This window comes from Gasterosteus aculeatus, chromosome 17 (assembly GCF_964276395.1).
Source record: "Gasterosteus aculeatus chromosome 17, fGasAcu3.hap1.1, whole genome shotgun sequence".
Lineage (NCBI taxonomy): Eukaryota > Metazoa > Chordata > Actinopteri > Perciformes > Gasterosteidae > Gasterosteus > Gasterosteus aculeatus.
The window spans coordinates 3337174-3357276 of NC_135705.1; the positions used below are offsets into that span (position 1 = coordinate 3337174).

A 20103-nucleotide genomic window follows, 5' to 3' on the forward strand; every position below is an offset into this window, starting at 1 on the left:
TTGTTAAATTAAAACAATAACCCAACAAAAGTAAATAGTATTTGCATGTTCATAACATACGTGCCTAATATAAACGCACTGTGAAACAATTATATATAGAATGTATTCTATATGTATACTAATAAGTTCAAGGTAAAATCTCCGTAGAGATTTGAATTGAAAGAGAAAATGTAAACAGTGATCCACTTGGCGTGTGACGTCACCGGGCTGATTGCGACATCAGCAGGAATTTGTGGAGGAAGAAAAAAGAAAAGAAACGCGGAGCAGCGGGGCGGGAGGAGGCGTTCAAGGCGTAATCCTCCGCGTGTTCCGTGATCCAGGGGCCTATGTGTCTGTACCCCCCCGCCGGCCCCCCCTTCCTACTCCTCCCCCGGTTCCTTCCCCGCCCCCGCGCACAGCAGCACACCTGGACCACCGCGCGGCGGCAGCAGGTGAAGTCAGGAAACGCGTCGACTGACCCCGTGTGAAGAGGACCCGGACCCCGGACCCCGGACCCCGAGCGGGCCGGTTCGTTTCGGAGCTTCTGCGAGTTCGAAGGACTCCGGACAACCTGAGCCGTGAGTTGTGACGTACACACGTACACGCACGCACACACACACACGGGGCGGAAACGGTTCAAAGTTTGAAACGGAGAAGTTAATCAACGTATTTTTTTTAAGGCATGTAGACCCGCGTTTGGAAGAAGGAGACTTCTCGCTCAATCTAACTTGTGTTACTCATCGTCTAACTTTGACGCACTTGTGACGCCTGAAGAACCCAAAAATCACAGGTGAACATTCCAGCACCAGCTAGATGACGCTCCTCTTCACGTAGTCTCTTCAAACTGGAACAATCGTTCACATTACTGGACTTTTATTTTATTTTTCCAATTTTATTGTTTTCCCGAAAGCTCTTTTTTTTTTTTTTTAAATTGTGTACCTGTTAACATGAGTGCGAGATGTTCTGGTGGTCTGCTCTCACAGCGGTGATCGGGCAGCATGGGCGAGGCCCCCGTCAGAGACGACGGTGCAGTGACCGTATCGGCAGAGGTAACAAAAAAAAACAAGAAATAATAATCAGATTCTTCACATTTTGAAGTTGTTGTTTGGCCTCAACTCGCCTCTTTACTGGGAAGTACGTGGGCTCGTTTCCCGTGGACGACCGCTGCCTGGATGACCAGATGAAGCTGCTGCACACTCAGCTCAAGTCCCTCAGAGTGAGTCCCCCCCCCCCCCCCTCAAATGTGCGACCGCTTGCGGCTGCGAGAAGTGTTAACGGGTGTCGTGTTTGGCCTCCGAGCAGGCGTGCGACAGGCGGAGGCCCGTGTCCCTAAAGTTCTCCGTCAAAGGTGTGAAAATGTACGATGAGGACGAGACGGTACGTGTGAAGACAAAACGCACACGTGCGCGCAGAACCCTGCGGGCATATGGGACGCTAAAACAAGCGCGCCCTCCGTCCTCAGACGCTGCTGATGGCTCACGCGCTGCGTCGGGTCTCCCTGTCCACCGCCCGGCCCGTCGACGCCCAGTTCGCCTTCATCTCCCACAACCCGGGCCGCGCCGACGGCCAGCTGTACTGCCACCTCTACCGGGCCAGGCACTCCAGAGCGGCGAGTAGCGTAAACCGCCGCCCGTCCAGACGAAGGAGCGCCGCTCGAGCAGCTCCGCCTCCGCTTTTTAAAACCGGCTCACGGGCTCTTTTTTTCTCCGCACGTTGCCCCCCCCCCCTCTTACCCCCTGCAGGCGCAGTTCCTGAACCTGCTGCTGTGCCGCTGCTTCCAGCTGCGTTACCTGGAGAAGCACCCGGAGGAGGCCCGCGGGGACTCCGGGGGCCCGCTGCCTCGCCGCAACCCCTCCCTGCTCAACCACGGCTTCCCCCTCAGCGTCAGCGCCCTGGTCTCCTTCAGGAGAGCCCCTTTCCAGGGGCTGTTGCCGGGGACCACGGTCCGAATGCCCCTTGCGTGTATTCAGCCGTTCGAATTCCCCCCCCCTGTTTCCTTTCACTTTAACCCCCGGTGTCCTCTACCCTCCCCCCCCCCCCCAGGAGAATCACAAGTCCTCCGACGAGCTGCCTTCCGAATCCTTCCCCACCTCCTCCCCCTCGCTGGTGCGAAAGAAGGCCATGCGCACCAAAGGGCTGCGCTCCGGGGCGTACCGCTCCTTCACCTTCACGCCGCTCAGACAGCGCTCCGTTCAGTGGCACCTGAGGGGGTCACCAGGTGGGCAGAGTATTCAAAGAGCGCTTTCAAGAGTCAAAGAGTTATTTAGGTAAAGTAACCCCCCCCCCCCCCACCACACACGCGTATGTGTCCAGGTGATGGGCAGCCGCTCACTGTCTGCTGTGGTGTCAGAAGGTAGTTTCGGGGGATTCAGGCCACTTTCAGGAGGTGGATTAATGGTCGTTTGTGTGCATTTTCCACAGCTTCTCACCGTTAAGCGGATTCTTCACATCTTGTTTTGTCCATCTCAGTCCCGTTGCACTTAAAGACGCGCACACCGGCCTTCACACTGGTGGAAGGCCTCCTCTTTCTGCACGTGGACTCGGCATGAAAAGGTCTTCCTTCTTCTCCTCTGACTCAGGAGGGCACAAGGAAGACGCGCCGGTGAGGAGAACCCGAGCGCCCAGATTGGCCGAGACTGAAGAAGCTCTGGCGCAGGCGGTGTGGTGTTGTGCCGGAATCGCAACGTGAGCGTGCATTAGTTTGCTCAGAGGCAAAGGGGGAGGGGGTGGGGGTCGGGGGGGTTTGTTGTATTTTGTCTAACTTCTCCGTCTCCGTCCCAGTGAAAGCTGCTGTTCCCTGCTCGCAGACGATGTTCTGGGATCGTACCTCCTGTGTCCTCATCCTAAAAAAAAACAATGTAGCTCCCTCATCATTCGCATGCCCTCTGGACTCTTCACGCTCCACATCGAAAACACCAGCGAAGGGAAATTCCTGCTGGAGGTAGTTGTTTCATCAAGATTTTCAACTTTCCAACTCGTGTATATTTTTTTTCCATAAGGTTTGTATGGAAGGCATCTAATGTGTGATTACTAATGATTTAACCAGCAGCTCTCCGTAACACCCGTTGCAACCTCTGATCTTACTGTGTGTTGTTTCTTGTTGTTGTTGTTGTTTCTTTGCGGCAGACGCACAGCACTGAATTCGGCTCCCTGGCGGAGCTGATCGAACACTACACGGAGACTCGGGGGGAGCTGGCGTGTCTGCTGAGCTGCGCCCGGGTGAACCACTGCTACGAGTGGGAGGAACACGCCAGCAGGCCGCCTGAGAAAGCCCAGCTTAAGAGTGCCCAGAGAAAGGAATGGATTTAAGCCACACACACACACACACACTGGAACCAGAGGATGCCAACCTCGGACTAAGTGACTCTTTTCCATTTTATTTTGCACATATATAATCTCCTACCTTTTACTTCTACGTGTGGGAGTCTTCGTTAACTCAATGCACCCGTTACCGGCGTTGGCACTTAATGTCCAGTGTACCCGTCCTTCCATCCGAGGGGACTCCTCTGTAATATGTTGGCCCTGCTGCTTTTTTGTGATTTTTTTTAATATAATCTTCTGTTAAGAAGTGGTTTTATTTGTATTTGGGGATTTTATTATTTTATTTTTTTTACTTCAAATGTAATCATATGAAACTGTTCAGTCCAGCAGATTATTGCGTACGGTGTCAAAGCCATACGTTTGTTTTCTCTGTTTAGTTGTTTTTATAAAAATAATATTTTATCACATTATTATTCTTTGATTATTAGTATTTTACTTTTGGGCTCCTGAGAAAGAACATGTTCAAATGATCAGTGTTTAAAGTTTGTGAGGTGACCGCTTACTGGTTTTAACTGGTAATAGTGTGCCGGGTGTGATATTAGGTCTCGGTCGTATTTGAGATTCTTTTATTCATCTTTCCACGAGTCTTAACGAACAATTTTCATATCGTTGATCCCTGTTTGAGATTAAATGTTTTCAAACCAAATCCAGCAAAAGTGTTGTTTCCCATCTATAGGTCTGGAATATGAGAAAGATCTGCAAATAGTTTATTATCGATCCACGTGGGATTGCTTGATGTGTGAACTATTGGGTGTCTTTTGAGTTGTACCGTTGAAGGTGGTGGAGCTGAGACGTGAAGTTTCCGAAAATGCTGTTTCTCTTTTTATACGCAACCGTCGCTCACCGGTTGCTAAGCAACGTCACAACGCCGCAGCAAGTCCGTTAACTAACGTTGCAAATGAATGTCGCCTCGTCGGTGAGCCGCTGTCCTCCGCTTACTGACCGAACGGGCCCGGTTCTGGTGTTGATAAAAGCCGAATTAAACGCTCCCGGCGGAAGTGGACATGGGGTCCGAGTCGGTGACGGTGGTGGTCCGGTGCCGGCCCCTGAACGCCCGGGAGCGGGCCCTCGCCTCGGACGTGGTGCTGTCCGTGGACCCGCGCCGGTGCCAGTGCTCCATAGAGAAGCCCGGGGCGGCGGACGAGCCCCCCAAACACTTCACCTTCGACGGCACCTACTTCCTGGACCAGACCACCGAGCAGATGTACAACGAGGCCGCCTACTCCTTGGTCGAGGTGAGCTCCGTGGACCTCTCGGAGTGTCTCGCGGTCCAGCGAGGGCGCGCCGGTCCACCGGGCGCCTCCGGTTCTAACGCGTGTCTCAAGTCCGAGGTCAACCCATTTGTTGCTGCCCTCCCGTCTCTCCAGGGCGTCACTGAGGGATACAACGGGACAATCTTCGCCTACGGACAAACTGGGAGTGGGAAGTCTTTCACCATGCAGGGGGTGTCCCATCCCGCCGCGCAGAGGGGGGTCATCCCGAGGGCCTTTGAGCACATCTTCGAGAGTATTCAGGTAAAGTCGTGAACACCGTAAGTGAACATAATTGGATTTAATTGCGTTCTTAAGTGCAGAGGAGGTCATTCGGCGCATGTTTCTCGTTTTGTGGAAGCCAGTGTGCAGAAAACACAAAATTCCTGGTGAGGGCCTCGTACCTGGAGATCTACAATGAAGAGATCCGAGACCTGTTGGGTAGTGACACCAAACACAGATTGGAGGCGAGTCTCTCTTACTAAACAGTGACTCGTAATCCAACTGTTTTAATAACAAGCAGCACAGAGTCACCTGACAGGCTGCTTGTGTGTTGCGCAATACTCTGAAAGTTGCCATAGTTACACAGCTTCCAGAAGGTTATGGTGTTTGCACAAGGGGATTTTATTTATTGTATTTTCGTTTTTTTCGTGGCGGATGAATGCTCAGCTGAGAGAGCATCCGGAGCGAGGCGTGTACGTGCGGGACCTCTCCATGCACACGGTGCACAGCGTGGGGGAGTGCGAGACAATCGTAGAGCGAGGGTGGCGGAACCGGGCGGTGGGCTACACGCTGATGAACAAGGACTCGTCGCGCTCGCACTCCATCTTCTCCATCCATTTGGAGATCTACAACACCGGTAAACACACACATTTTTGTGCAGAAAAAGCATAAATTGGCCTTTCAGCCTCATTGTATCCGTCTTTATGTGCCTCTTTCTGGATAATTTACCAGCTCGGTCTCCACATAAATACATTTTTCCATTTAAGTTAAAGGCATTTCAAAATTCTTATTCAACACACAAACCACAATAATAACAATGGAACAAAATCACATAACAAGAACCGTATTATGGCACCAAAGACATATTTTTGTATCGACCTTTTATTCCCCCCTCTCAGATGCAGGCGGCCAGGACCGCCTACGAGCAGGTAAACTCAACCTCGTCGACCTGGCCGGAAGCGAGCGTCAGTCTAAGACCGGCGCCACGGGGGAGCGACTCCGCGAGGCCACCAAGATCAACCTCTCGCTCTCGGCCCTGGGCAACGTCATCTCGGCGCTGGTGGACGGCCGCTCCAAGCACGTCCCCTACCGGGACTCCAAGCTGACCCGGCTGCTGCAGGACTCCCTGGGAGGAAACACGCGCACCTTGATGATCGCCTGTCTCTCGCCCGCGGACAACAACTACGAGGAAAGCCTGAGCACGCTGCGCTACGCCAACCGGGCCAAGAGCATCCAGAACCGGCCTCGTATCAACGAGGACCCCAAGGATGCTCTGCTCCGGGAGTATCAGGAGGAGATCAGGAAGTTGCGGGCCCTCATCTCAGGCAAGCTGGGCACCGCTGACCTTGCGCGTGAGTGGCAGATTTTTCTTTAAGTGAAAGGAGAACAACATATTTCCATTTGATAGTTGCCAAATGCTTGATTTCTTTTGCTGAACCCCCCCCCCCCAACTTGTGGTCCTCATGCAGCTCTGCTGGCTGGTCCGTTGTCCGAGGCGTCCCCCGCTGTTCCTTCGAGGGCGCAATCCACCAACACAGAAGCAGAGAAGATTAAAGAGGCCACTGCGGTCCGTTCCCACGCCAATATATCACTTCCCGTCTCCGGATGCTTTGTGTAAGAACGCGGTGATTTACGGGACTTTGTTCTGCTCTCGCCGCAGGAGTACGAAGTGAGGCTGGCCAAGTTGCAGGCCGACTACAACGCAGAGCAGGAGTGCAAGGCGAAGCTGCAGGAGGACATCGCCGCGCTGCGTTCCTCCTGCCAATCCCAGCTGCCCCGTTTGGAAAAGGCTCCGGCCAGCAGGGGGGGCCCCGTCCCAAAGAACGGGAACAGAACAGCATCTCCACAATGTAACTATAGTTTCCACATTGGTTTCTGTGCTCGCCGGCCTTTCAACAAGCTCTGGTGAGTCGATGCCCTGAACGTTCGTTGTTTTATATGATGTCGTTGTTCTCTGCGTCAGCGAGCTCCAGCTGTGTGACAGAGGATGTTGTGGCAGAGTTGTGTACACATGGAGAAAGTCCCCCGACCAAGGTACTGTCCACCGGCCCCTCCCCTCACTGATCCACATCACCCAAAAGCAATGATTGCTGCCAGGAAAATAGAACCATGGATTGTGAAACTCACGCGGTGTTATTTCCTCACGTCGGTGAGCCAGCTCGCCGAACCAGCAGTCCGTGTCCAAAATACCCCCGATGCATACTCGCGTGACGGCACTGCGGGGCCTCCGGACCAGCAACACGTCCTGGAAAGGTATGTGGGCAAACATCCCGCTGTGTATTTCAATATGTGAGGAAAACAAACCAAAGAGTTGTTCGGATGTCCTCAATGTTCTACTCCCTAAATACCGACGCAATACAGTTTCCTCAAGAGTCCAGTATCGTCCGTTTCCACTCATCCATCTGTCCGCAGACTGCAGCAGCTGGAACAGCAGGTGGTCGGAGGGGAGCAGGCCAGGAACAACGAGTTGAAGCAACGACAGAAGCAGAGGAAGAACCTCGCCGACCAGAGAAAAGTCCACCTCATCCGCGCCCTGTCCGAGGACAGTGAGGACAGTGAAAGCGTGCTGCTGAACGTCTACAACTCCATCCAGGAAGAGGTGCATGCAAAGAGTCAAGCTCTGGTCAAGGTCCAGGGCAAGGTGGGTCCCCGCGGCTGGAGGACAAGCAGTCCGGTTTGTACCGATGTTCAACAACCTGCTTCAGGGTCAAAACCCCACATGCAACAATGTGTTTAGTCAACGCCCCAAATAGTTCAAGGTTCCCACTAAATGTTGGCGGCTCGTGTGAAATCAACTTTGCAGAGTCTCTTAAGCTCTTGGTGTTGTGTTGAAATGATACGCTCTGCCATTCCACCGTGAAAAAAACCACGCCGACCCGTTGTGACAGCTGAAAGCAGCCAAACTGGAGATCCGTGACCTGCAGGCCGAGTTCGAGGTGGAGAGGGACGACTACCTGGCCTCCATCCGGCGGCTGGAGAGGGAGGGCCTCCTGCTGCACGGCCTGCTGGAGCGGATGGTGCCCCTGGTGCGCCGCGACTGCAACTACAGCAACCTGGACCGCTTGAAGAAAGAAGCCGCCTGGGACGAGGAGGGCGCCACCTGGAGGTTGCCTGACGTGGTGGTGCAGAAAACGACCCTGCCTGCAGGTGCAAAGTGGGAAAAGCAGAGAACAAAAACCATCTGTTCTGAGGCTTGTGAGTGCAAATCCATGCGTGTCACTCGATCTCCCCCTTAAATATGATCTCACACACAGCGGTGACTCCGAAGCTTTCAGCCGGAAGGGCTTCGGCGGGGGACAGCGGAGAGCCGTCCACGGTGGGTCCACTTGTTTTTTATTAAGCACCACACACACAGAAGCACCGTCACGGAGCCCTAAACTCATGTCTGTCCTTCAGCAGGCTGATGATAAGGAGGAGGTGGAGGAGGAGGAGGGGGACCGGTACAAGGAGATGCTGGACCGCAGCGACAGCGAGAACATCGCCAGCAGCTACTTCAGGTCAAAGAGAGCGATCCATCTGCTGGGACGGGACGCGGCCAGGGGACACGGTAAAACTGGACACAGGCTCAACGTGTATATAAAGATCACAGTACAGGCTTTAAGTACAACGCGGTGCGTGAGAAACAAGCCACATTCTGAACACTTTAGGCGTTTGCCCAGGCTCGTATTTTGGGTTGACCCTTCTGATGGAGCTCTTCTCTCGCAGTCCTCCACCCTCCTCCCCTGGTTAGGGGGGCCGTGACCCCGCCCATCTGCACCGACTCCGCCCTGCCGCGTCCCTTCCGCCTGGAGTCGCTGGACGTCCCGGTGTCCAACGCCAAAGTGAGGCGCAAAAAGAGCAAATCTCACATCCACAACGAAGGGATTTGAAAAGGTTCTTTTCCCGTCACTTTACTACTTTACTTTATTTTGGATTTTAAAAACTACTCTCACACAGTTTTTCAAATTCCTGAATATATTTATTGATTTTCATATTCACTGCAAACCAAAAATGTTGAGGCCCATTTCCGCCACGCCGTGAGTCTGGGTGTCAGGTTTTTATTCACTATGTCAATGTTGATTTTGAACAAAATACTACCTACAGTGTGATACTTGTTGTACCTTCACACCTTCACACTTGTGATTCCTTCCCTGTGAGACTCAAAGTCCAGATGCCACGTTTAACTTCTGATGTGTTTGGCCGTTGCTAAATTTGTAAACCAACAGTTATTTTTCTAACTTCTAAAGTCATTGCTGCTGAATAGAATAAATAAAATGAATGAATGTATCCACATGGCTCCTTTACTACACGGCGCGCTGATTGTGCTGTGAACAGTATTAACACACGAGATCCCCGTCGGCGCGACTCCACGGTCACACGCTGTCCAAGGGGGCTGTTGTCACGGCAGCGGCCCTGCAGGTAGCAGAGGGTGACCTCTCGTTACACACCGTATGACCTCTGGGGGTCAGCGGTGTGGATTTTGGCGTGTTTAAAATATTGCGTAGATAATAAATGAATTATTTAAAGGTCTTTATCTCAGGTGGCGTAGTTGCATCGTACGCATCTCCACCGATGATCGCAAACCTCTCCGCCGCTGACGTTTCTCCGTTTCATATTTCTACAGGTGGCCCGATTTCTCCAGCCATTGACCGGCAGAGAGCCGGGTCAGGTTCTTTTGTTTGCCTGCGCGCTGACACAGATACTGACCCGTTAGACCGGATGAGAGATTACGCCATAAACCTGTAATCGTCCCTCGCACCGACTCAACACCGTCGCATAACGAGCGCCAAGCATCCAAAGAAAGTCAGTGGTTGGAATTAGAAGTCTCACATGCAACGGTTTAATGAGAGAACGGAGAGCGCAGGTCTGCTAAGGTCACGTGGATAATCGGATAATGGGCTTTGTCGCTGCCGGAGTGGCGCGTAAGACGAGCCGCGTGGCTTATGGTCGTCGTGTAAGTGGAGCGGTTGATGAAGCAGAGACTTGCTGTCACTCTGCAGGTCAGCAGCAATTCTGGGACATTCGTTGAAAAGGCAAAATGCGATGAGCTCCAGTTGAACAAAAACAAAGCTGCAAATTTTAAAATGACAAGATAGATGGACTGTGTTTATAGTTGAGGATTCAAAAAAGAACAATATGCAAGTTTAAGTAATGCAGACTTCTTTGTTTATTCAGAGTGGGTAAAAATAATGACATTTTTCTGGATGAACATCTCAATCCTTTGCAAAATAATTTAAAACATTTTGTATAAAAAGTGAGTTATTGATGTATCAGATCTCCATAATAACGTACTGCCAATTGTTATGAAATATTAGAAAACATTAAAAAGAATTAAAATGAAACCCAAAACACTTTTAAAATTAGTTTTACAATAGTTTGAGGCTTTGATCAGAGGAATGCACTCAGCACTCCACTTAAAGGCACATCTGGGAACTATAGTTTTACACAATCAGATCTTTTGGTTTGGGTTCATGTTTCTCCAAGTAGAAGAACAGTGGAGCAGCATGTTAAGAGCAGTATGAGGAAGATCAATGGAAAGTTACAATCCGGCTCACTTCAGTGTCTAATAGGATTATTACAATTTATTAAAGCCATAAATGTGGATGCAAAGACGTATTTAAAATAAATTGTATGCAGTCTTACGCTCATCAGGTCCCACGTTGAGTCAAGTCGTAACTGAAATTTGTTAAAGCGAGCATAACACAAGATGGAATAACATGAACGTAGGATTTTAATCAAACACGTAGAGGTTTGAAATGTGCAAAGTGCTTCTTTTTAATTTAAACAGGAGGATAAAAAAAACTGTCCTCAAGCACGTGAATGTGGTGTTAAAACATTTATCAAAAGTGCTGTTGTTGCCCTTTAAATTCTTCCCCTTCTTCCTCCTCCGCTAGTCTGCAGTCATTGTGCCACTTTTATGCTGTAACTTTTAAGCCGGCGGTACGTGAACTGGTTGCGAGGCTGCCGCTGCCCGCCCCGTTCAGTCCTTGAGCAGTCCGAGCTTTCTGAGGGCTTCTTTGCGGTCCGCTCCCATGCCGGGCACCACCATCACCGTGTACCCGACGGAGTTCGAGGCTTTGCGGGGCTGGCAGGTTCCCCCGTTTCTGTGGTTGTCCAGGGTGACGGAGCGCTCCAGCCCGGCGGCCCTCCCTCTGCCGGGTTGAGTGGGATCCGACGCGGGCGCCGGCTGTGTGGGACCCTCGCGCCGGGAGTCCTGGTGGAAGCTGGCGCTGCTCTGCAGAGGCCTGTTCTTGGGCCCTGGGGGCCCTTGAGGACAACAGAACGAGGGGCTTCTGGATGAATTGACGTGAGACGGACCTCTTGGGAATCTGTTGGGTTTTGGGTCCAAAAGTGGGGCGACCGACTGATTTTTGGGCTGCTGCTCTTCCAGGAGACCCAGCTTCTGTAAAGCTTCCAGTCTGACCACCTGCGGATCTGATGCATTCTTGATATTAAAAGAAGACGTTGAGGTAATGGATGCTTCGTTTGGTGGTTTCCCAGGTAAGTTGGCATGGACCTTTTTAGGTTTGGGGCCAACAACCGGAGGACCAATCTTGGGCTTGTGAGCCTCTGACTGAAATCTGTCAGTTTGTGGAGGAAATACAAGTTTTGGGCCTTGCGCTGTAACAGGAGGACGCTTGTCAAAGTCTATAGTGTGGTCAATTGTCGGACAGAGAGGCGTCTTCTTTGTGGAGGCACTGCGCCGCAGGTGAACGAGCGCCTCATAGGACAGAGGACCTCGAGGTAAACCTTCAGCTTTCCTAACCAAGTAGTCCCTGGGTTTGGTAGGAGGAGATATCACAACGTTCACCTCGAGAGGTACTTGTGAAGCGGCAGGTTTCTGGTTGTGTTCGTGATCCGGTCTGTTGATCGGAGGGGGGAAGTTGAAGCTGACGTTTTTGGCTGGAGGAACTCGTCCCTTCGCGTTTAGTGCGGAACCGGGAGAGCCGCTCGCCACAACGAGAGGCGTGGGAACCAGGTAGCTCTGCATGGGTTTGGCACCAGCAGATTGCTGTACGGAATCCTGAGATGCGTGTTTCTGTGAAGCTGAAAAAACAAAGCGGTGAGTGAGTGGAAAAAAGTACTAAACCGATCAGCGCGTTCTGCAGCGGCGGACAGAGAACTCACCCTTGCTCATGGAGGCCGACAGGTCAGCCACTTTGTTGGCGAGGTTGCCGGGGCTGGGCAGCTGATCTGTTTCGTCGTTGGACAGTCCGCTGTCGTCTTCAGTGTCCAAAGACTCGATGGTCTCCTCCAAAAACATGAGACAGGCCTTCTCCTCCGCAGACAGGTGGTCAAGACTGTCATCACTCTGTGAGACACGTCGACGGGAGGAACGGCAGAAAGGTTTTGGCTCAGTCACCGACATGGTTTTGTGTTTCTATTGTTTGTAATAATGAGTAACCAGCCGAACCAGCGAGTTGGGATGAGGGTACGGCCACTTACAAAGCCCGAGTTGGTGCTGAGAACGCTGTCACAGCTGCCCGCGCTGTCCATGCCCGTCGTCGTCTCCATTCCAACGCCACCGGGCCACGTGTCACTTTTGGGCATCTTCGTGCCCTATTTCACTTCAGTAGCCCAGACAGATGAGTTTGTCTGTGAAAGGGGAATAAATGCACGCTTAAAAGTAGGTTTCGGTAGTTAGAACAATTAAAAACCCGGAGGGAACTAATCAATCTCCCACTCAGGCATTTGATCGCTTCATACATTGTGGAATGTGTGCATTCCTTATACCACATTTGGAATTTCCTTTAAACTATTATCCTATTGCCTCCTACTGCAGTACTTTTGTATTTCATCCCTATATATATATATATATATATATATGATAGCTTTGACCACATCAGATTTAGGCTTTGGCTTTCTCTAATCGTGTATAACTGACTTTACATTTGTGTCCAAAGAGGCAAGCAGACGTGTAGAGGAAGGAAAAATGAGCAATCAGCACCACCAGGGACTGGACAGCTCCAGACGAGCGCGACGTGATGACCATGTGGTTTTGTCAACGGGGGTCTGAGTACCGGGGTATTTCAATGATGTCAACGTGGGGTCCACCGCTGTGGCAAATTAATCTGTGCCGTCATTATACATAATATCTCTGCACGGTTAAGTGTTCACAACGGCATTAATGTCTCAATGAACTTTATAGTTCATTGAGACATTAATGCAAAAACAATGTAAGAATTATTAGCTGTATTTTCCCAACATCCATGTGGTTCTTCTAGGTCGGATATTCTGACGACAATGAGATGAATAAGCTAAAATGTCTCCCTGCCTGAATATAATCTCCTCCACACGTTTCAAACACACGCCAGCTCCCTGTTGACACGGCGTCACGGCGCAGTGCGTTTCTGACCGATATCTTACTGGTCCTCCAACTGCATGTGACTCCGATTACAGCACACATGCCACTGCTAATCTTCCTCAGCCGGATCAGTTTCAGAGGGAGAGGAAGGCGGCAGCAACAAGCTCTCGACAGCTACACGACATCCAGGTTGCCCCTGTTTTATGACTGCAGTGATCATTGTTTTAACGTGGTGGGACCTAAAGAGAAGCTACAAAGTGATACAAGGATCGTTGTCCACGATTTGGTCAACATGAGACACTTTTCTACTGTAAACAGGGTTCTTTAATGTCAATTTTACCACAAGAACTGACTACAGTTCACTTCTCTACCATAGAGCTTGGAGTTCAGTATAAAAGAACCTCTGTCTGATCCGAGGGAAAAGAAATTCACTTTTGGATAAGTTTCAGTACCTGAGGGCGAAGACGACACAAAAGCCCTCCTGTTCACTGGTCCTGCTTTGTCATCCCATCCCCACAATATGTCCCTATTGCCCGGATCATGGCAATTAGTCAGGATATGAATCTGACATTGCATTTATTCTTTCTTTAGTCTTAACGTCCAACAATCTGGGTAGATCACGTGAAAGAGACAACACGTATTGCATGTTTTACACCATCTACGCCTAAGTACACTAGAGCTCCCGGATTTGGGTTTGTTCCATGGTCGTAAAAAAAAAAAAGAAAAAAAAGTCACGCTATTAAGAATGCAGTTAATCGTTAACCCCGCCGACCATTTCCAGGGAAAGGACACGGCAGACTAGACACGTTATCTCCATGTATACGTTCATGAACACAGGGCAGCAACCGCCGTCACAATCAAAGGAACCGCAGCTTTGTTTTGAATGCGACTATAAAGAGTAGCTTTTATCAGCCTGTCCTTAACGGCTTCTTTTGCAACGGACTCAAATAATTCCCGCTTTTTTTCTACTAAGTCGGCTAACTGCATCCTTCAGTCTGAAACGGGCCTGCAAATAAGAAGTGACCAAACACTGTAAAGAAGTTCATTATGACATTATACAATGTTAAAGAAACAGAAGCTAGTAAGGAAATACGAAAAGGGAGCAAGACACCACAAATGATCATGAGCTTAATATATTGAATTAATGAGATATAGTCACTTCTTATATTATCATGTTGACTTAAAGAGAAAGTTTAGACAAAGTTTGAAATAGATTCAACAGGCAGCAATCAATCAAATGACCCTGATTGAGCACATACCTGTTAGAATCCCCGAGCATTAGTCTTCAGCTATCCATCTTCTGCAGGCGAGTGACTGAGCGGCTGTGGGTCACCTGCACGAGGGACTGTGTGTCCTCGGGCGGTTAGCCAATCGGAGAGCAGCGCTCTCCTTAAGACACACGAGCCCTGGTCGTCATGGCACCCACAACCGCGGTAATCTACTAATCGGTATCTCCGTTTCAAGCGGCCAACCGTGGTGTCGAGGCTCGTTATCAACAGAAAGGAAGCGTCTCCAGGAAATAGTGCGCTTGGGTTGCAGAGTTTCATCAACGGTTTCACGTGGCCTCAAAGAACTAATAAACCAATTATTTCATGCGGAAATTATAGCTAAAAATGTTCCACCGCAGGTTGTCTAAAGGATATTACTTTATATGACACTAGAGGGGAATACAAACCGTTGAAAGGTCATAAAAAAGTCAGAATAGTAGGTTGAAAAACTAGTATGGTTACAGAAAAGTCATAAAAATAAAAAAGACAAAACGAGGTTATGGTACGTATAAAAATGTATAAAGGTAATTTCATGTCACAGAAAAATAAAATAAATGAAAATAGCATAGCAAGTCGGAGTACTGAATGTCAGAAACATGTAACATGTCAGCTCATTTTATAGTATTGTATAAATTGTATTTCAATTTGAATCTCAAAAGCCAGTACAGCTGGAAGACTGACAGTGGAGAAAGAACGTTTGCCTCTCGTAAAAATATTAGAAAAAAAAAAAAAAAAGAAAAAAAAAAAAAAGAGCAGCGCTGTATCTTATCAACCAATGCCTTCTTACGATAAATAACAGGTTTTGCTTCTCTGATCAGATCTCACCGTGGTATTAAGTGAAGGTAGAAGCAGCTCAGAACACCAAAGCCAACGCGGCTTTATTCTGAGGCGCCGTAGATGTGGAGACTCCCGGTATTACGCAAAGTATTGCAAAAGAACTTTACAATCACCACCAACAAAAAACAAGAAAATGGCGTAAAAAAAAAAAACAGGTTATCAGTGGATACAAAACAACTCACACCCAAAACCGTCGGCTCTGACCTTTAATTGTGACAACACTGAAAAATCAAGTAAATCCAGTTAATCTGCAGTGCTTTGTGTGTAACATTCATGGTTATTGTCCTTGAAGAGTCTTCAGAACTTGGTGAATACAAAAAAAACTGCAAAGAAATGTCATAGTGTCACTGAAGCAGACAAACCCCTTATCACTGTGGAAAGGAAACTAACTGAAGCTAACAGGACAATAAATCACAGTAATTCTTTTTGTTAATTTTCAAACAGCTTCTCCAAAGAAACATCTCAACACCCAAAATCAACTGTTTTGGCAAACACTAGTTTTTGCCATCGCAGGCGTCCGGAGTAGAAATACTGGCTCTTCACATGAGGCCACAAGGTAAAAGTCCACCTCCTTCATTCTAACAAAAGGGAATGAGAGCTTTCTCCAGTTGTGCAAAACACACGGCGTCTCTACAAACAGCTGAACTATTCAAAATATGCAGCAGTATGGAACAAATCTGTTGATTTGGAGATTACACACTATAATTAAATTATACTTCTGAAATACTGTCGTACCCATGAAGAATAACAGAGCTACAGAGACTGTAAAATGTTGTCTCAGCACCATTATTTCTGTACCTCTTCTACAATACTGTCATTTCTAAACAATATCACACCAAAAAGGGGAACAAAGTTATGAGGCAAACTTTGGATTGCAGATTGCTAAGTGATACATTTTAAAATGCATAACCTCAAAATCAATGGCCACGGCTCAGTAGCTCACATCTGAATAAAGACCGGTCTAGTTTAGCATGAACATGATCAACTGTCAACTATTCAGACCTGCAAAATGAATCCGATCATCTCTTTCAAGAGCTTCTGACAAACCGGCCAGAAAGGGGAAATTAAAAAACACGCTACGTAACCAAAGCGATGGTAACAGTCATTGTTTGTGTTAAGACAACAGTGAGCGGGATCAAAGAAGTGCAAATTATTCTTAATGGTTGTTTGAGAAACCCTAGAGCCGAGGTTTGAGGAGTCTAGTGAGTCACAAGTGAGTACTGGGAGTTTGGCGTATTCTCGATTTGCCGACGCGCGACTCGTCGTTTGCTTTGTCGCCAACGCAACCGAGGGATCACCTCAGAGGGACTGGAGAGCGGTTTGCACTCGAAAAGGGGGTTTGGGACCCAGCCGAGCTGCAGTAGTGCTTCTGACGCCGTGCCGCTGGACAACGTGAGGTAGAGGATCACACGAGCAGAAGGACGCACGCTGGGGGAACGGGGTTGTATTTGTGAGAGGCAGAAAAGACAACGACAACAAGAACAAAAAAACCCCCGCCGCGTTCACACTTCGCCAAAGTTGGTGTGGCCCGTCTCCTTGGCGTGCTCGCGGGCTTCCTTCTGTCCCACCAGGCCCGTCTGGCACACCATGCAGCGCAGCGCGAAGCGGTTGACGTCCGTGAACTGCCGCTTGCGGCGGGCCTCGTCCGCCAGCTCGAGGGCCTGCGCCAGGATCACGTCGTCCGCTGTGGCAAAGATGGTCAGCGGCGGCGCGTCCGAGCCGGGCGTCTCCCGCTGCAGCGGGTCGTAGTGGATGCCGTCGTAGATGAGCAGCACGCGCTTGTGGTAGCCGGCGTCCTCGCCGAACCGGTCCACCCGCACCGTCTGAGTGTCCACCACGCAGATCTCGCACTGGTAGAACTTGGACATGATGGACACCTCGATGGCTCCGCCCCAGGTGTCGTCCCGCCGTATCCAGGCGCAGTAGTCCTCGTTGGTCTTCCCCAGCACGGCCTCGGAGTACGCCGCCGGGTCACTGGACACGATCTGGGCGATGAGCCCCCGCATCTCTGGGGCGCAGGCGGGGTCGTACACGCCGCCTTCCACCACGTAGTACACGCTGGTGAAGAGGCAGGAGTTGTCGGCCGGGACCACGCGGCGCGCCAGCGTGGGCGAGGCGTCCAAGAGGGGGGGTTTTGTCACGGCAGGGGGGTCCTGAGGTGGCTTTGGCTTGTTTTTTTCTTCCTCGACTATGAGCGTGTCTCCTGTAGGTGGACAAAACGAGACACATTCAGGCCGGCAGAGAAGATTCTAGTTCTTATCAGTTGGCTGAACGACGTTTGCCACGTTCCCAGATTCCTGCTTCAAAACACAGACGCCGGCTTTCATCCGGGTTCCTCGCGGCATTTAATTATGACATTAAAAAAAATAAAACTTTTCTTTACAGAATCTGTAATTGTCATGGTCATTTCTACTAAAACTGTGGTAACTTGTTGTATGGCTTAAAAAAACGTTAATTATGTAAATAATGTTTGATAACCTGCCTGATTTGATGGGGTAGTCCTTGAGGTGAGCGTCTCCATTTTGAAGGTCGAGGCTGGAGGGGGGGTAACCAACCATGATCTTCTGCACGTCACAGGGGATGCCGGTGAGCTCCTCCACCTTGCTCTTCAGCTCTTGCACGCAGGACTGATGAGTCAAGCCCTGCATTATGTGGCTGCCATTTTTGGTCTTACAGCGAAGCCGCAACATCCTACCTACAGAAACACGGGACAACACGTCGGTGACAGAGCGGCTATTTGGGCATTAAGGGGCCGTAACAGGAGCACCTTCTAGACCCCTGGAATAATAAAGAACGTTAAATCAACTTTGTAATTAAGTATGTTGCTTAATGGCAACATATTTATATCCGGGCATAACTTTTCTTTTGCAGCTGTAATTTGGATTTTTTTTTTAAGTCGTTTTAAAAAGTCACGGTTAGAGAGTCATGGAAACTATCCCAGTATAGTAGAAAGTCATACAGACTGGACTAGTATGTCTATAGTAGATATAAGTATATATACTATAAGTATATATTATCTCTCCTCACTGATTAATACTGGTTATTTGAATCACCCAACTCAACTTTCTGAATATAAATGACAGAAATATCCTCCCTTTGTTGTCTTTCATCAGCTTTAAAAAGTAAAAACAGATCTACATCTGTCAATAAAAGCAAAAAGTCACTATTACTGTATTAACATATCTGACAGCACATTGTTGTTAAAATACCTATAATATATGTGAATATGTCAGATTAGCTACAACCAGCTCCTCAGTAAAGAGGTAACAGGTTGGAACAGGCTAGGAATCTAAAAATCAATAAATAGAATCATTAATAAAACCTGGTATCACCTCGCTGAATTAAAGGATTTTCTCAATACTTTATTTCCGTTGCATCACAGAAAAATCGTTGGTAAACAAAAGGACGGGGTTCATTTGAATCCAATTCAAATAATAACCTCAACTGAGGAGTGGCTTTGTTTGAAATGGGTTATTGTTTGAGTTATGGGATGGGCATGAAATCATGGTCTCATGGACAATACAAATGTAAAATCAGAGCGATCCATCATCGTGGTAAACGGTTACATGGACCGAATCCGTACAGTTAACCAAGAAGTGACCCACAAACATTTAAAAGTGGAGCTGCCCTCATCAGTTAGCCTACTAATTCTTTATCGATGGCGGGATTTAACGATCGTGGATCTTTTATAAACATGGATCCCCAATCAGAAAACATCGAAGCTTCCTCTAAACACTTCGCAGTGTTATTGGCGGTTATTCAAGTTTAACCGTGTAGCTATGAGCTAGCTGCATTAGCTTGCTAGCTGTGTTTGTTTTCCTAACTTGTGCAACAGAGCAACAACCACGTCTGTGCTTGAATGAGTCTTTCTAAATGGACCCGACAGAACAATGAAAGCGCCGACGTGCAGCAGCAGCGTGAACCGGGTGAAAGCGACACAGCTTTGTTTTATTCTCTTTGTTCCGTCAGTCAACGTTGCTGACTGAACGTGTTAACTCGACAGCAAGCAATAGCCAGTGTGCTAGCTGGCTTAGCTAAGCTAAGACCTCCCTGACAAACAAGACATCTTTAAGTGTAGCCAATTGTTTTTACCCAAATGAATAGCCACTAGAGTTATTGACAAATGTATCCAGGACATATTTACGATATGAAAGGAACATAACGTTACCTTTCCGGACAGATAACGTTAAACATGAGGGTACCATGTTAGCTGTAGCATGTGTTCTCTGCTAATGCTAAACTGTAACCCCCCTCCCTTCCCCTACCCTTCAGTCTATGTAGTTGTATGCGATCGGCCCGTATATGTCGCCCCTCGTGTCTTGTCTCCTGCCTGTCTGCCTCACACCGTCCCCCCCCTTCGACTATGTTAAAGCGTCTTTGAGACATTTAGAAAAGCGCTATATAAAACCTATTATTGTTATTATTAACCGTTTTTACAAGCGTTTTGCAACCAGAAATACGTTGGTCAATTCTGTGTCATCTATCTACACAAAATGGTATATTAACTGACATGTCAACGAGTTAGGTGAAATAATGTTCTTACCTGCTGTTAACTGCAGCCCAGCATCAAACAATAAACATCCAGTGAAAGACTGATTTGTGAAACGTCAGTTTACGTCCTTATGACGTCATCACGCTCTCCGGTGCACAAAAGACGTACCGTAAGTTCCCTAATAACTGCTCCGTGTGCAGTGAAGAGGTACTTTTGCAGACCAACCCTGCAAGTTGCTATTGCAGAAAATAAGACTTTTGGCCAACACAAGATTGTAATACTTAAACTGTTTTTTTCCCCAAGAAAGATACCAGTTACAAATGAGCACACTTTCATATTATTTGGATCATAAATACAATCCCAATAAGTAAAAAGTTAGGGTTAGGCTATAAACAAACTACACCATGGTTGCATGAGCATGAGTAAAAATAAATATCTCAATGTGTGTGT

The 20103-nt window shown here is 48.6% G+C and overlaps 4 protein-coding genes across 8 annotated transcripts; 2 read left to right on the forward strand and 2 right to left on the reverse strand.

The window, feature by feature from the left end:
- The first annotated feature begins 232 nt into the window (after positions 1-232).
- Positions 233-3946, forward strand: sh2d5 (SH2 domain containing 5). Of its 3 annotated transcripts, none has more exons than XM_078092821.1 (10): positions 233-557; positions 963-1028; positions 1115-1195; positions 1282-1356; positions 1442-1588; positions 1722-1922; positions 2023-2197; positions 2559-2664; positions 2761-2920; positions 3106-3946. In XM_078092821.1, the coding sequence occupies exons 2-10, from the start codon at positions 978-980 to the stop codon at positions 3286-3288; spliced, it is 1179 nt and encodes a 392-aa protein (XP_077948947.1). In that variant the 5' UTR covers positions 233-557; positions 963-977; the 3' UTR covers positions 3289-3946. The 3 variants fall into 3 exon arrangements, with proteins under 3 accessions (XP_077948947.1, XP_077948948.1, XP_077948950.1); XM_078092822.1 differs by having other exon boundaries at positions 248-557; positions 660-1028; XM_078092824.1 differs by having other exon boundaries at positions 314-557; positions 1078-1195.
- A 152-nt stretch (positions 3947-4098) lies between these two features.
- On the forward strand, positions 4099-9038 carry kif17 (kinesin family member 17). 2 transcript variants are annotated; one of them, XM_078092820.1, is made up of 15 exons: positions 4101-4535; positions 4668-4814; positions 4916-5017; positions 5220-5409; positions 5672-6124; positions 6242-6339; positions 6433-6622; positions 6736-6806; positions 6931-6963; positions 6997-7025; positions 7185-7413; positions 7661-7919; positions 8027-8088; positions 8172-8319; positions 8478-9038. In XM_078092820.1, exons 1-15 carry the CDS (start codon positions 4305-4307, stop codon positions 8639-8641), a joined length of 2406 nt encoding a protein of 801 aa, XP_077948946.1. In that variant the 5' UTR covers positions 4101-4304; the 3' UTR covers positions 8642-9038. The 2 variants fall into 2 exon arrangements, with proteins under 2 accessions (XP_077948945.1, XP_077948946.1); XM_078092819.1 differs by having other exon boundaries at positions 4099-4535; positions 6931-7025.
- An 852-nt stretch (positions 9039-9890) lies between these two features.
- Positions 9891-15211, reverse strand: LOC120835696 (uncharacterized). The gene is made up of 4 exons (XM_040204860.2): positions 14316-15211; positions 12198-12347; positions 11880-12063; positions 9891-11798 (listed from the first exon to the last, which is right to left on the reverse strand). Exons 2-4 carry the CDS (start codon positions 12300-12302, stop codon positions 10732-10734), a joined length of 1356 nt encoding a protein of 451 aa, XP_040060794.2. The 5' UTR covers positions 12303-12347; positions 14316-15211; the 3' UTR covers positions 9891-10731.
- A 142-nt stretch (positions 15212-15353) lies between these two features.
- Positions 15354-19851, reverse strand: yod1 (YOD1 deubiquitinase). 2 transcript variants are annotated; one of them, XM_078092825.1, is made up of 3 exons: positions 19705-19851; positions 17644-17856; positions 15354-17364 (listed from the first exon to the last, which is right to left on the reverse strand). In XM_078092825.1, the coding sequence occupies exons 2-3, from the start codon at positions 17849-17851 to the stop codon at positions 16664-16666; spliced, it is 909 nt and encodes a 302-aa protein (XP_077948951.1). In that variant the 5' UTR covers positions 17852-17856; positions 19705-19851; the 3' UTR covers positions 15354-16663. The 2 variants fall into 2 exon arrangements, with proteins under 2 accessions (XP_077948951.1, XP_040060811.2); XM_040204877.2 differs by having other exon boundaries at positions 19330-19761.
- Between the last annotated feature and the right edge of the window lie 252 nt (positions 19852-20103).

Coding starts and splice junctions, on each gene's coding strand:
- sh2d5 (XM_078092821.1), top strand. CDS start 978: ATGGGCGAGGCCCCCGTCAGAGACGACGGTGCAGTGACCGTATCGGCA. Junction 1,029..1,114: donor CAGTGACCGTATCGGCAGAG/GTAACAAAAAAA, acceptor TTTACTGGGAAG/TACGTGGGCTCGTTTCCCGT. Junction 2,921..3,105: donor AAGGGAAATTCCTGCTGGAG/GTAGTTGTTTCA, acceptor TCTTTGCGGCAG/ACGCACAGCACTGAATTCGG.
- kif17 (XM_078092819.1), top strand. CDS start 4,305: ATGGGGTCCGAGTCGGTGACGGTGGTGGTCCGGTGCCGGCCCCTGAAC. Junction 5,018..5,219: donor ACACCAAACACAGATTGGAG/GCGAGTCTCTCT, acceptor ATGAATGCTCAG/CTGAGAGAGCATCCGGAGCG. Junction 6,340..6,432: donor AGATTAAAGAGGCCACTGCG/GTCCGTTCCCAC, acceptor CTCTCGCCGCAG/GAGTACGAAGTGAGGCTGGC.
- LOC120835696 (XM_040204860.2), bottom strand. CDS start 12,302: ATGCCCAAAAGTGACACGTGGCCCGGTGGCGTTGGAATGGAGACGACG. Junction 12,064..12,197: donor TCAGCACCAACTCGGGCTTT/GTAAGTGGCCGT, acceptor CGTGTCTCACAG/AGTGATGACAGTCTTGACCA. Junction 11,799..11,879: donor GTCGGCCTCCATGAGCAAGG/GTGAGTTCTCTG, acceptor TTGTTTTTTCAG/CTTCACAGAAACACGCATCT.
- yod1 (XM_040204877.2), bottom strand. CDS start 19,366: ATGGTACCCTCATGTTTAACGTTATCTGTCCGGAAAG. Junction 17,857..19,329: donor AACGTTATCTGTCCGGAAAG/GTAACGTTATGT, acceptor GTGTTTCTGTAG/GTAGGATGTTGCGGCTTCGC. Junction 17,365..17,643: donor GGACTACCCCATCAAATCAG/GCAGGTTATCAA, acceptor GTCCACCTACAG/GAGACACGCTCATAGTCGAG.